We start from the raw sequence: 15,495 nt of genomic DNA on the forward strand, positions 1-15,495 counted from the left end.
CTCCTCCCCTCAAAATTTTAATTGATGTCATCTTGACATTCATCATGAAGTGAAACATTTCTGTCGAAACCTGGATAAATTCTAACCCACTGCAGTGCAATCGATCATTACGTCATGTCTTGACTGCAGGAACAGCGGTTCTTACTGAAATTCTGTAGCTATTCACTGCTATATCCCGGCTTGACCCAAAAAATGTTACTCCCAGCTCCAGCTAAAAAAAATAGCAGGAGAGAGTGAGCGCGTTTAACTTTATTTTCAACAGGCACATTGATTACTCGGTACGCATCTGGGAAAACAGATAGAGTTATCTCCTAAAGACCATAAAAATAATACTGTTGCCTGCCATTGACTTTTTTACACTTTCCCTGTTTCCCTGCGACCTTACACTGTACCATCACCTACCTACCTACCTATTTACCTACCTACCTACCTACCTACCTTGTAATTGTAACACTTAGGCAATGTAGCTTTCATTACAAAACTTTACAAAAAGCACATATTTGGGCTATGTGAGCTAGTTTCTATGCAAACACGCTGATATGATAAAAAGTCATACAAATAGAAATAACTGAATAAGTTCCTGATTGATCTAAGCATTTTTTTGCATATGGTGTTCATGGTTACATTTGATGTTCATGACTATATTTGATGTTCATGACTACATTTGATGTTCATGACTACATTTGATGTTCATATCTATATTCAGGGAAGAACTAGATAGATGTATAGATGGAAAACCAACGAAAACATTTTAGAAAAAGGAAAAAAGAAAGAAAAGAAAACAACAACAATACAATCAATGGCGCCATCTTGACTTGAGGGAGCTTATAAATCTCTTAAGATCCACTGCAAGTTATACATCAAGTTTTCACTTTCACATTCCGATAAATCGGCCCTAATCCCGGATTAGTGGTGGATGTTCTTAGATAAATGTCGCAGAATACAGTGCATGTAGTGTTTCGTTTCATTTCCCCTTTTTATATACTTCCACTTTGCGTGGGAAAAGCACATTTGTTCCAATTTATCAAAAAGCAGCCTTCTAATATGCCAATAAATAACGAGATCTCCAGAAAATACCAAATGCTTTCGATACCGTCTAGGGACGCACAACATTGAAAGTAACAAAGCAGTTGTAGGGTTATTTACCGTCACCGAGGACACGTCACCGGAGAGTACGCCACACGAGACCCAGAATAGCCGATACAGTGAACCCTAGATAAAAATGAAATTGTAATTCAGACCTGTATATAAATGTACATGTTCACGGACGGTGTGTTTTTGCATTGCAAACTTAAGTATTATCTAGTAACGCTATGCAATATAGGACTCTATTCTAAACACAGTAATTGTAAATTAATTTGTAGAGCGTGCGTGTTTGTGTGCGTACAGGAGCGTGCGTGTGTGTTGCAACAAATTGTTTTTTACGACAACATTTGCATAATATCACGGTCTCAGTACAATATCTCGTGCGTTCTCGAGGCAGTCACATATAATGTACACAATCACAGTGCGCAAACTAGCGTATTGTAGATTTCAATTCAGTATCATTAAGGATGTTGATGATTATGGCAAACCCTTTTACTATTTATTCGAAAAATAAGATATCTCTTTAGATTAAAGATATATCTCTTTAATATGAAAGATATCTCTAAATTTCAAGAAATATCTCTCTCTCAAAAAAGAATAATAGAATCCTTCATTAGTACGAGTGTGGGATAGGGAAATCCCACCGAGGGGACAAGATTCGCAGTCTAGGACGAGGCTGTGCCGAGTCCTAGACGGCAAATCTTGTTCCAGAGGTGGGATTTCCCTATCCCACACAAGTAAATAATGAAGGATTATTTTTCTCACATTTTACCTACAGTTTAGTGCATAGATTTATGAGCTATGAGAAAATTTTAAATTATGAAAATCCTCATTTGAACTTCAATGCAAAAACTAATTAGATAGGCAGAAAGATCATACCCGAAAATGGTTTACACTGTAAGTGTAAACTAAAAAACCCAAGGTTGTCCATCAGAAAGTATACTACATTCGAATTTAAAGAAAACAATGCAAAATATTTTACTTCACCGTGTAACGTAAATCTTCACCGTGTAACGTAAATCATAGAAAATATATGACGTCACAATCAAATGACGTCGCAGCAGTGTGAGACAGAAAAATCTTACATGGCTGTCTCGCATGGGTAAAGTCGATCTCACACTGGTGATAATGTGAGAAAGAAATATCTTTCACTTAGAGAGATATCTCTTTTACTTTTAGAGATATCTCTTCCACTTAGAGAGATATCTCTTATACTTCAAGATATATTTCTTTCACTTTGAGATATATCTCTTTCACTTGAAGAGATGTCTCTTTTACTCTGAGAGGTTTCCCTTTTACTTTGAGAGATATCTTCTTCACGTAAAGAGATATCTCTCTAAGAATTCCTAGAGAGATATCTCTCAAAGTATAAGAGATATCTCTTTAATCGTTAAAAAAGAGATATCTCTCAAAGAGAAAGAGATATCTCTTTCCAGTTTTTAAAAATTAGTTTGAATACTTAAGGAATTCTCCCTAAACTGGAAACCCGCCAAATTATATTTCACCATGATGGCTGCGTTTACCGCATGTGTAGTGTATACAGGTAACAAAAACACAAATCATAAATTGATGAAATATGTGAGCTAGATTGGATTTACATTTACAGTAATATCAAATTATGTTTCCCCAACCACCTCTTCAACATTTTCCGCCATTTTTACACAAGAAGTATTTTGATTGGTTAAAAAGTAGGGTTACATCATATTAATGGCGATGCAACAGGGAGAAGTCATTATGATCATATCGCGGAAAAATTGAAAAAGATATCTCTTTCACTTAAAGAGATGTCTCTTTTTGAAAATTTGAATAGATATCTCTCTAACTTAAAGAGATATCTCTTTTTACATTGATAGAGAGATATCTCTTTTTACATTGATAGAGAGATATCTCTTTTTACATTGAGGGAGATATCTCTTTTTACATTGATAGAGAGATATCTCTTTTTACATTGATAGAGAGATGTCTCTTTTTACATTGATAGCGAGATATCTCTTTTTACATTGATAGAGAGATATCTCTTTTTACATTGATAGAGAGATATCTCTTTTTACATTGATAGAGAGATATCTCTTTTTACATTGAGAGAGAGATATCTCTTTTTACATCGATAGAGAGATATCTCTTTTTACATTGAGAGAGATATCTCTTTTTACATTGATAGAGAGATATCTCTTTTTACATTGATAGAGAGATATCTCTTTTTACATTGAGGGAGATATCTCTTTTTACATTGATAGAGAGATATCTCTTTTTACATTGATAGAGAGATGTCTCTTTTTACATTGATAGCGAGATATCTCTTTTTACATTGATAGAGAGATATCTCTTTTTACATTGATAGAGAGATATCTCTTTTTACATTGATAGAGAGATATCTCTTTTTACATTGAGAGAGAGATATCTCTTTTTACATCGATAGAGAGATATCTCTTTTTACATTGAGAGAGATATCTCTTTTTACATTGATAGAGAGATATCTCTTTTTACATTGATAGAGAGATATCTCTTTTTACATTGATAGAGAGATATCTCTTTTTACATTGATAGAGAGATATCTCTTTTTACATTGAGAGAGATATATCTCTTTTTACATCGATAGAGAGATATCTCTTTTTACATTGATAGAGAGATATCTATTTACGTTATAGATATATCTCTATCTCTTTGAGAGATATCTCTCTGGTGATCGCGTTACCGATCTTAAGAGAAAGAGATATCTTCATAGCGTAAATAGGTATTTTTATTGTTTAAAAATATATCTCTTTTGGTTACAGAGATATCTCACAAGCGTAAAAAGATATCTCTATAACTTACAGAGATATCTCTACAACCAATAGATATATATCTCTAGTGTAAAGAGATAGTATATCTCTTATCTAAAGAGATATATCTTATTTTACGAATAAATAGTAAAAGGGCTTGCCATCTGAAACTTTGGTTCTCTGTTTTAAAACACTCATTACACAGACAATCATCGCTTTTTTAGCCCAGTTTTATACTTGGTCCCAAAATCTATAGGTAACTCGTGAAATCCACTGCTTTTGTGGTTTTACTTATCAGTTTAGTAATGACCATGAGCTGATGACCATGAACTATTTCTTCTTTAAAAAATATTTTATTCTTGTCATGTTAATGTGCTAAAATCTCCACAGAAATGCCCTCCTGATGGTGAACTAAACATTCGCACAATGATTTACCAGAAAATAGCCCTTAACTCTCGTGAATATAAACAATTTACGTCCTCTGAGAAATACACAATTTTATGAAATACATCGCTGGCACACAGGGACCCAGATTAAGCAACAAATAGGATTTATCGGTGGCAGCGATCTGACAGTTGTGACGTTGGGATGAGAAACTTTGGAGAGTAGACCCAGAGCATCACCCAACTGTCTCCAGAAAGGCCACGCATAAAAAGTTCGACGATAGACCTTATACTAGTTTTGTGGTGCTGGGATTGGTTCAGTGTAGCAAGTATACTTAATATAACACATCTGAATGTTCAATTAATTTTTGAACTATTCATTTTCTATTCTATTTTTCTTTGTAAATGTCAAATCCTTAAGGTGTATTTTACCCGGAAATCTTACGACGTTGTTTGAATGCTAGATCTGCACTATTACTACATGTACAAGGCGGAGCGCGGGCACATTTATAGTTTCCTTAACCTGCCTCAAGATAACTAAACACGTGTCATTCGACAATGTCTTAATGTACTACAAGGCAATCAATACTCTATTCAATACGTGCACGTCATCGCATCTGTACTTTAGAGCATTAATTAGAGACTACGAAACACACCTGTGATAGACATTACAAAGGTGAATAGACCGTTACTAGTGATGTACACGACTAATACTAATATTCAGTTGTATCAATGCTTTATAACATGATCCATTCACAACCAGATAAATACTTTTTTCAATAAATGATTTGATGATAAAGTTTGGTAATGGTACGAATAATCGCGCTCTGGGGTCGTTTTGTGCACTGATTTGCCCTCATTCGACAAGTTTATGAGACCCCATCGCCGAAGACACGTGCTGGATTCTTGAGAAGAGTTTTGAACTGCAACAACAAAAAGCTTGAAAGCAATGGTACCAACCAACTTCGATTTCATATAAATTAACATCTCAAGGAATGAAAGGCCCATAAGGTGTATGAATCAGCTAAAAGTAGTTCCTACTTCCTTTAAATCAAATTTTATTTGAAAATATTTCTTAGACGTGCAACGGTTAATGCACAGGGCTCTCAAATAGGGAAAACTGCTCCCAAGAGAAATGTTTAGTATTAGATATAAGATTAGACGGGATTTTTGTTCGGATGATAAATAAGATATTTATGCCCCTTGCTATGTTACATGTTGGCGGTTACCCCGTGATGCGGTGAATTTAGACGTTGGCTGAGTGCTTTGGTAGTCGTTGCTATGTGGCTGAGTGCTTTGGTAGTCGTTGCTATGTGGCTGAGTGCTTTGGTAGTCGTTGCTATGTGGCTGAGTGCTTTGGTAGTCGTTGCTATGGTACTTGTGGACATTGACCTAATGTTGTGTTACATGTGGGCGTTGGTGTTATGTTTATTTATAAGCATTGATCCTATGGAACATGTAGGCGTTGGTTCTGAGTTATGGAACATGTAGGCGTTGATTCTGAGTTATGGAACATGTAGGCGTTGGTTCTGAGTTATGGAACATGTAGGCGTTGATTCTGAGTTATGGAACATGTAAGCGTTGGTTCTGAGTTATGGAACATGTAGGCATTGGTTCTGAGTTATGGAACATGTAGGCGTTGGTTCTGAGTTATAGAACATATATGGGTTGGTTCTGAGTTATGGAACATGTAGGCGTTGGTTCTGAGTTATGGAACATGTAGGCGTTGGTTCTGAGTTATGGAACATGTAGGCGTTGGTTCTGAGTTATGGAACATATATGGGTTGGTTCTGAGTTATGGAACATGTAGGCGTTGGTTCTGAGTTATGGAACATGTAAGCGTTGGTTCTGAGTTATGGAACATGTAGGCGTTGGTTCTGAGTTATGGAACATGCAGGCGCTAGTTCTGAGTTATGATGCATATAGGCGTTGGTTCTGAGTTATGGAACATGTAGGCGTTGGTTCTGAGTTATGGAACATGTAGGCGATGGTTCTGAGTTATGGAACATATATGCGTTGGTTCTGAGTTATGGAACATGTAGGCGCTGGTTCTAAGTTATGATGCATATAGGCGTTGGTTCTGAGTTATGGAACATATATGGGTTGGTTCTGAGTTATGGAACATGTAGGCGTTGGTTCTGAGTTATGGAACATGTAGGCGTTGGTTCTGAGTTATGGAACATGCAGGCGCTGGTTCTAAGTTATGATGCATATAGGCGTTGGTTCTGAGTTATGGAACATATATGCGTTGGTTCTGAGTTATGGAACATGTAGGCGATGGTTCTAAGTTATGATGCATATAGGCGTTGGTTCTGAGTTATGGAACATGTAGGCGTTGGTTCTGAGTTATGGAACATGTAGGCGTTGGTTCTGAATTATGGAACATGTAGGCGTTGGTTCTGAGTTATGGAACATGTAGGCGTTGGTTCTGAGTTATGAAACATGTAGACGTTGGTTCTGAGTTATGTAGACGCTGGCCCCGTACTATGACACGTGTATATTTTGGTCCTATTTTATGGTATATGTAAGCACTGGCCTTGGGCTAAGGGACACGAGGACTTTGACCCGTGTTATGGTAAATATAGCCCATGACCAATCATACATGTATATGCAGGCGTTGGCCCCATGATATGGTACATGTATGCGTTTGGCCCTACACTATGGCACATATGTATATATATATATATAGGCGTTGTCCTCGTGACATGGTATAATTATGTAGGTACTACCCCAGTGATATGGTATAATTATGTAGGCGTTGCCCCCGTGATATGGTATAATCATGTAGGCGTTGACCTCATGATATGGTATAATTATGTAGGCATTGACCTCATTATATGATACATGTAGGCGTTGCCCCCGTGATATGGTATAATCATGTAGGCATTGACCCTGTGTTATGTTATATTTAGGTTTTGGTCACATGATACGGTATAGGTAGGCGTTGGTACGCTGCTATAGTACATGTAGGCGTTGGCCCTGTTCTATGGTAGATAAATAGTTTGGCCCAATGCTGCGGTACATGTAAGCGTTTGGGCAAAAGGAACCTTATCCATCTCGGCAAACATAAATGTGATACTTTTCGTATACATTAAAACCAAATTTGTTATGTACATGTACAGGAGTAATGGGAAATTATCGCCACCACCAGCACCACTACCAGTACCATCACCACCAGCACCACCACCACTACCAGAACCATCACCACCAGCACCACTACCAGTACCATCACCACCAGCACCACCACCACCAGCACCACTACCAGAACCATCACCACCAGCACCACCACCAGTACCACCATTACATTTCTGTACTTCATCATCTCGATAAGGTTCAATTTCACCTGGTATTTAGCATGCTATGTAAGCTAAGACTGAAATTCATGCCATATACATGTATAGTATTCTCTCTGATCTACTAGTACACATTGAAATGAAAAGTACAGTTCCACAAGCCGTATCCATTGATAAATGCACTCCTGGTGATGAATGGTGCAGCTCGCCACAAACAAATTGGAACTGAGGCTTCCCTTGTGTCGTGACTCGCGAACAAACCCCTACAACCCCATGAACAAACCCCCGACAACCACACGAACAAACCCCGACAACCTCACGAACAAACCTCCGACAACCTCATGAATATACACCGACAACCTCACGAACAAACCCCCGACAACCTCACGAACAAACCCCCGACAACCTCACGAACAAACTCCGACAACCTCACGAACAAACCCCGACAACCTCACGAACAAACCCCCGACAACCTCACGAACAAACCCCCGACAACCTCACGAACAAACCCCCGACAACCTCATGAACAAACCCCCGACAACCTCACGAACAAACCCCCGACAACCTCACGAACAAACCCCGACAACCTCACGAACAAACGCCGACCCCAAGAACGCTGTAGATGATACTGGTGTTTGTCAAGGGTAAACAGTCTTTATTGATGTTAATCTGCACCATACGCTGTGTCTTCTGAGAGATGCCAAGATTCCTTCATATTCTGTCATAAAGCTTATAGTTGACCAAGGTTCCTAGGCAATATCGGTTTTAGACCTACTCATCTACAAATAGTTATTAATTTCAAAGAATAAGACATAAGGTGACTGGGTTCTATTCATCCAGTCTGTGGGGTAATCGTCCCGGAGTAAGTTGTATTTATTGGTATGGTAAAAGGGTTGTTAAAACAAATGCAAATCAAACGGAAAGATATGGCATGAAACAAATATCTCAGTAAAAGGAAGCGATAACATGATTATGTAAGTACTCTCAGATGTCCATTCTGGATGAACTATAACGTTTGGTAGGCTAAAGGTTTTTCGTGTGGGTTTTTTTTCTTTTGTCTTCCTGTTTCAAATCGGAAGTTTATGTCTATACAAAATGTCGTTAAAATGTCATAATCGTACATGTCATGCAAAGCATGGATAGATGAGACAATAGATTGTTTTGTTTATGTTGAAATGAGCTTCCTATTTCTCATTTTAAAAGGTAATTTAATACAATATCGATTTGCTCTGGCATATTTAGATAAAAGACTAAAGCAGGGTAATGAATTAATAAAGCATCTCTTGAAATTACAGAATGATAAAATAGATAAATAGTTTCATACATTTTATTGTCCAGTACGAATCCTGTTTGACATTGAGTTTCGTATCATGTATTTGGCGAAAAACACGGAAATTAATTTCCTTTACAGACGCGGGTTTCAAATTTTATTGCTCGTGAAGTTGTCACAAAAATCTATAATTAGTAAAAAAAATATTTCAAAATGAAACCATACAGGACGGGCCTGGTTTCCGTAATAATGCAATTTCAGACACCAGTTTCTATCAGACAGTTGGTATGATATAAAAAATAAAGGAATCTTACACAGACTGATAACATTCCTTCGATTTATGAGCATCAAGCTTTAATGTAATATCCGTGCTCAACATCGACTGATAATGCTTTACCACGAGGTCATTGTGTGGAAGTGCAACACCTCATCGGACTAACCATCCGCCGTCTACAAATAGTACTGCAAGATTCACACGAGAAACGACCTTGTCACAATTCCTTCTACGCAGAAAGACAAAATAAGTTTCACCGAACTATTAACACAGTCATCCGTGTAAGTTTGCTTAATTTCATCTTGAAGAACATAAATGATCAAATTCGTACATTTTTAGACACTTGGTACCGCCATGTTACGAGGTAATTATATTATTGTGTGAATTCTGTGTGCTTAATTTCCTCTTTTCGTCGCTTAATCCCTTTGTGATGCACCAACAATTGAAAGTAGGGTATTTCTAGAGAACTCTACTGTCGAGAAATTTTGTCAGTCTTCACTGCAATCGGAGTTTAGTCGCCAATATGTACCATCTAAGCCTGTAATGAAACACATTTAAAAATCTTAAAGCAATAAAATACAACACTTAAACTCATTTCCAAAGTGTGAGGGGAAAAAATAACATCCCAAATGGTTTAGAATTCGTTGAATGAATCCAAAGAACCGATATTCCTATTGTACTCTGCGGCACGACACTAATTTACCGTATGAATCAACCTAATTATGATCAGACTTATTAGATCCTCTCCTCGAATTCCTCTTACTCGGTGTATCGACTCTGGGATTCATGGAGCGGATCCCGAGGCCTTCTTTGAACATCGGAAGGCCTCGGGAACCAGGCTATATGAATATGCATTGCATTTGAAGTGTTGAAAATCTTTTGGAGTTTTTAAACTTGTTATTCATTTTTCTCTAGGTTCACATCGAACTCACTCGCAAGACAAACCTAAATGCAAAAACACTTGTGTGTGTTCCATTGCATTATCAGCAATGATTGATTGTATATTGTTTAACGTCCATCCGAGAATTTTTCACTCATATGGAGACGTCACCATTGCCGGTGAAGGACTGCAAAGTTAAGGCCTATGCTCGGTGCTTACAGCTTTTGAGCAGGGAGGGATCTTTATCGTGCCACACCTGTTGTGGCACGGGAACTTAATTTTTGCGGTCTCATCCAAATAACCGCCTCATTTAGTGGCCTTTTACGACAATCAAGGTGTACCGAGGACCTATTCCAACCCGGATCCACCAAGGGGATATCAGCGATGAAAGCAACACCGGTATTACCATAGGACAGAATTCATTTGTCCAAAATCATATGACCGGTGTAAACCAGCGCTTTAACAAATAAAATCTACCGACGAAACACTTATTGAAGAACACTTTGCTATCATTCTTGCCCCTTTTATATCATATTCAAATCTTCTAAATCATTGACATAAATCACGAATTTTCCATAAAAGCACGAATACCATAGATATGTGTACATACAAATTAATCGTGGATTGTGTTTAAGCTCCCTTCAGTCTATCGCATTTCCTTCTGTTGTTCGCTATTTTTGTAAAGTGCTGAGTCTTCTAATTCTATGTTCCCAGCATCATGATTTCGCCGCACGATTGAAATATTGGTGTTGATCGTGGATTAATCGTAGTGATCGTATCAAATACTACCCAATCTTGGCGTCAGTTGTGACAATCGTGTTGATCGTTGAAAAATTTTGACTGTCAAAAATATTTCTACGATCAACACGATAAATTTTCAGTCGATACAATCGCATCAGATCGTATTGCGTCGTAATAAAGCGCAATATGTCGCATCTAATCGTGCTCCGATATCGTGATACCAGTCAATCTTTTACAAGGTACACATAGCGCTTTGTTGCGATGTCCCGTGATCTGTCGCGATAGTTATGATATAAGCATACAGTAATGCTGCAAGTGCCACATTCTCATCAACCTCAACTTCCGCCACTTTTAGTGGTTGTGAGTTGTATTGTTCACTTTCTAGATGCTAAAATAATTAAGTCAATGGTCAATTAGGCTGTATATGTACCCGTCGGGGCCCAATCGTAACTCAAACAGTGATCATCTTCGATCCTATCGCCACATAGCGCATCGGTTCGTGTTTAATGTATCTGCACGTACATGATCGTCCCAAATCGGGAATCCGGATCGTGGTGATCGTATAAGATCGAGGTCCAATCGTGAACTTGATCGGGGTAATCTTATCGTAACGTATGTGATCGTATCTGAACGGGTATTCAGATCGTGACACATCGGGGCAACAGAAATGTATCTATCGTTACTTAACGGGATCGAAGCGCAAGAAATCGTATAAGAACGGATTAACTCGCATCATCTCGTATCAAAACCTGAAATTCCAGAAATCTTTCGCAATCAGCAACAAATGGTCAATCGTGGTGTTCGTAACGGGTCGCAGGACAGTGGGAACCGGGTATTAGACCTGCGGGACAGTGGGAACCGGGTATTAGACCTGCGGGACAGTGGGAACCGGGTATTAGACCTGCAAATTCGACGTACGACGACGGGCCATAAGCAAGCAAACGAAGTGTCATGTCAACCAGCACATTCAGCGTAAGCTTGTTTGACAAATGAAGTTGACCCAATCGTAACTGGTTATTTTCATACCCGAAAATAACCGGTTACGGAAAAGTACGAGCGTGAAGTCGACCCTACTACCTTTACAGGCTGCTGTAGTCTCGTGTAAATCTCCGACGATCAGAGAATCTGGAAAAGACACGCGATAACGTTTGCAACGTCAGAATGAGGCTTACCAAAATATCGGTATTTGATTTGTTTATAGTTGATTCAACACACCTCCAAAATAATGACTACAGAAGAAATTTGTAATAGATTGAATTTGCCGTTTAAGCTTAAAGATTTACAACTAGAGTGTTTATAAAAACTGTTGTAAAAGGAGTGGTTTTATTTGGTGTTCTACCCACGGGAAATGGTCAAATGGTTTTATCAAAATTACTTTGGGAGGCAAAAGTGAAAGTACAATTTCTTGCTGACAAGGACAGTATTTTGTACATCTAGTAATGGTTTCCCCATTAGTATTACTAACGAAGGATCAGCAAATCTCGAAATTGACTGCTCATGTCGGATAGAATTAAACCGAAACAAAATTAGCGCTCCCTAGCGGTAACAATTATTATCGCGTGTCTTTACTATACTCTCTGCTCGTCGGAGATTTGCGGAGACAGCCGAGTGTTTGGTTGGACGAAACTAAGGCTGCTGCAGTTGACCGAAGCGATGACATGTTAGCTATATTGTGACGTATTTTGTCCGCCATTACATTCTGTGTGTCACTAAGTCAGACGTTTTTGCTTGAAAAAGATTCCGATCAGCTATGTTCGAATCTTCACTCTTGACAGATTTAGTTGAATTTTGTGTCCCCAGCAAGCAATACTTTTAAAAGTAGATGCCTAATGAAGTCATAGCAACCAATTAAAATGCACCAAATATACGACTAAGTCGAGAGAATAAAAACTATAAACAATCCCAACGGTGTCGGAAACCTGTAGGTTGTGCCCTTGAAGACTAATGAAACAATATTTACCGACATTGTTCCAACAACAATGGGGCTATCAAGTATAATGACTACTCCAGACCGGAACACTGTGACAGATTAGTGATTTAGTACTTCCCTTATATCGACAAACAAATCACACGACCTTCCAATATGTTAAATGCTTTTAATTTCGTCATTTTTGACGAATGACAATTATGGAAATACAAACTGGTGTTCTGTTGTTTTGACCCCAAAAAATACACACACACACACCCAAAACAACAACAACAACAACAAACAAACGCTCAAACAAACAAGGGCCAACTGGCTTCATTGAAGGCAACGCCTGTATATTGGGCTAAAATAAGTTTTACTTAAAAATTTTAAAAATCGGCTTCATCTAGCTATTGAAAATCATATTCATTTGAAACGTTTCAAAGTTTTTCTTATATGTCCAGGGTACACTCATCAAACTTCTTAGTACGTGTATTAACGTTGATTAATAACGATGTCATGCAAGTGATCGTAATACCGCGGTAATTACAGGACTGACTAAATACTTGTACTTCATGGGTAACGACGAGAATAGTGGAGCTAAATCATTGGTTTCAGTGTGATTACTGGGGTCATAGAATCACAAGGACAAACTGTTTCACACGTGCGAATACTGTAAATCACATTTATTCACGAGTACATTATTTACGCGTGATTTCGCGAGACAAGCCATTTGCGAAAATTTAGTAATCGCGAATAAACTATTGCATATAGAAGACTTAAGCAATAAATAGTGATTCACGAAAGTTATGTCTCGAGAATAAAATAATACGTTTTATTAATCCGAAAATAAGGTCTCGCGAAATAAAAGTAATTGAAAGTACAAAGGTCAAACAATTCATCTTCAAACTATGGAAAGTGCATCAAGATAAAACGTATTGTCGTTATCGGATTTTTAAAATTTTACACTGAAATTAAGATGATACACAACTACATTAGTCTACTTATCTTAATAGCATGAGAACAAAGCAATAATCGAAAGTAGCAACCGCAGACAACGGCGATTTCCGAGGTCTTCCGAGCTTTCTAGTTTTCTTGTGTGGTCTGATTAATGAATGAAATATGGAGAAATATTGTTACATTTTTTAAGATGAAAACGACAATTTTCATTACCGAGACCTACGAATTGCCACAGTACGGGGAAATTTGGAATTCCACCTTCTATCAGTGATAGGAAGTGAAGCACCACAAATTTAGACTTATGCTTAGCACTTACGGTGGTAGCATGAGACCCCCGTTTTTAAGGTCATATCCGAAAGATCCGTGATTTAAGGAATGGATTTATTACTTTTTCGTTAGATGCACAGCAGAGACCTAAAGGTATAGAGAGGAAATCGAGGAGATACGAGATGAAAAAATTACATAGACTTTATGGAGAAACTGTTTGAAATGAGTTATTCAGAAGAAGTTCCAGAAGGGGATATGTTGCGAGATGACGGGCGAGTATGGTATACCCCTTATCACTGTGTATGCCATCAGCAGAAACCCGATAAGATTAGGGTCATACTGATTTTGACTACGGATAACTCCGTTTACCTGGTCAGGATATAGGGCTCACGGCAGGTGTAACCGGTCGACAGGGGATGCTTGCTCCTCCTCGGCACCTGATCCCACCCCTGGTGTGTCCAGGGGTCCGTGTTTGCCCAACTCTCTATTTGATATTGCTTGTAAGAGTTATGAGATTGATCACTGTTCGTTATCTTCACCTTTCATTCCACTGCTATGCTTCATATATGGGGGGCTTCTCTTAACAACCAGCTGTTACAGGGCCTTGACCTCGGAAACAATTTACTAGGAGTCCGCCTACGATTTCAGCGAGGCCACATAGCAGGGCAAGGTGACATAGATTCTATGTTGAATCACGTTCATACATGTATGTCAGTCCAGGATAGAGACCTAATGCTCTCTTTGTGATGGCAAAATGATCTTGATATTGAACCAAAAGTATATCGAATGGCGATTCACAGATTTGGAGCAACATCATCACCGAGTTGTTGCAACCTTACCCTGAAACATGTTGCAGAAGATCACAAAACTGAATACAATGTGTGGTATGATGATGCAGTGATTGATGCTGTTAACATGTAGATGACTGTTTAGTTTCTCTGGATAGTACAGAAAAAGCAAGACTGTTCATAAAAGATAAATCTTCGCTATGCAGGAGACGAGGATTCCGTTTTAACAGATGGATTAGTAAAACAGTAAGGAAGTGCCAGAAACCATTCCAACAGAGGGCCAAGCAAATGTAGCGAAGGATTGTATTATAGGTGGATAACATTCAGTGGAGAAAGCTCCAGGAGTTCATTGGTTTGTTGAAGATGACCAATTGGGGTTCCATATTCAAATGAAATATCTCTGTAGTTAGTTCTATTTACAATCCTCTAGGAATCGCTTCACCTTTCGTATTCAGTGCGAAGATATTGCTGTAGAGGCAAATCTAAACTCAAATGGGATGACCAAATACATGTAGATGGAAAGCATTTGAAACAATGCAAATACTGGTTGTTGCAAATTTCAGAGCTTGGGCATTTAAGAATTGACCGTTGGTACAAACCAAAATACTTTGGTGAAATATTATGAAGTGAGTTACATTGTTTCTCGGATGTCAGTGAATTTGGTACAGGGATAGTCATCTACTTACGGCTACGAAATCAAGATGGAATTTCATACTTGGAAAGAGCCGAGTAGCTCCTCTTAGAGCATTAACTATTCCCAGAATGGAGTTGACTGCTGCCATAGTGGCTAAAACTCTCCAAAATCGTGTCCAAACAACTAAATATGGAAATAAACCGAACATATTTTTGGACTAATAGAACATCTGGTCTGAAAATATCTTACAA

At 38.2% G+C, this 15,495-nt stretch overlaps 1 protein-coding gene across 1 annotated transcript; it reads right to left on the bottom strand.

Moving 5' to 3' along the window:
- Nucleotides 1-7,215: 7,215 nt before the first annotated feature.
- LOC130052869 (uncharacterized) lies at nt 7,216-15,392 on the bottom strand. Its single transcript, XM_056159014.1, has 2 exons — nt 15,326-15,392; nt 7,216-7,574 (listed from the first exon to the last, which is right to left on the bottom strand). Exons 1-2 carry the CDS (start codon nt 15,390-15,392, stop codon nt 7,216-7,218), a joined length of 426 nt encoding a protein of 141 aa, XP_056014989.1.
- Nucleotides 15,393-15,495: the final 103 nt, after the last annotated feature.

The sequence above is a fragment of the Ostrea edulis genome, chromosome 3, assembly GCF_947568905.1.
Source record: "Ostrea edulis chromosome 3, xbOstEdul1.1, whole genome shotgun sequence".
Classification (NCBI taxonomy): Eukaryota; Metazoa; Mollusca; class Bivalvia; order Ostreida; family Ostreidae; genus Ostrea; species Ostrea edulis.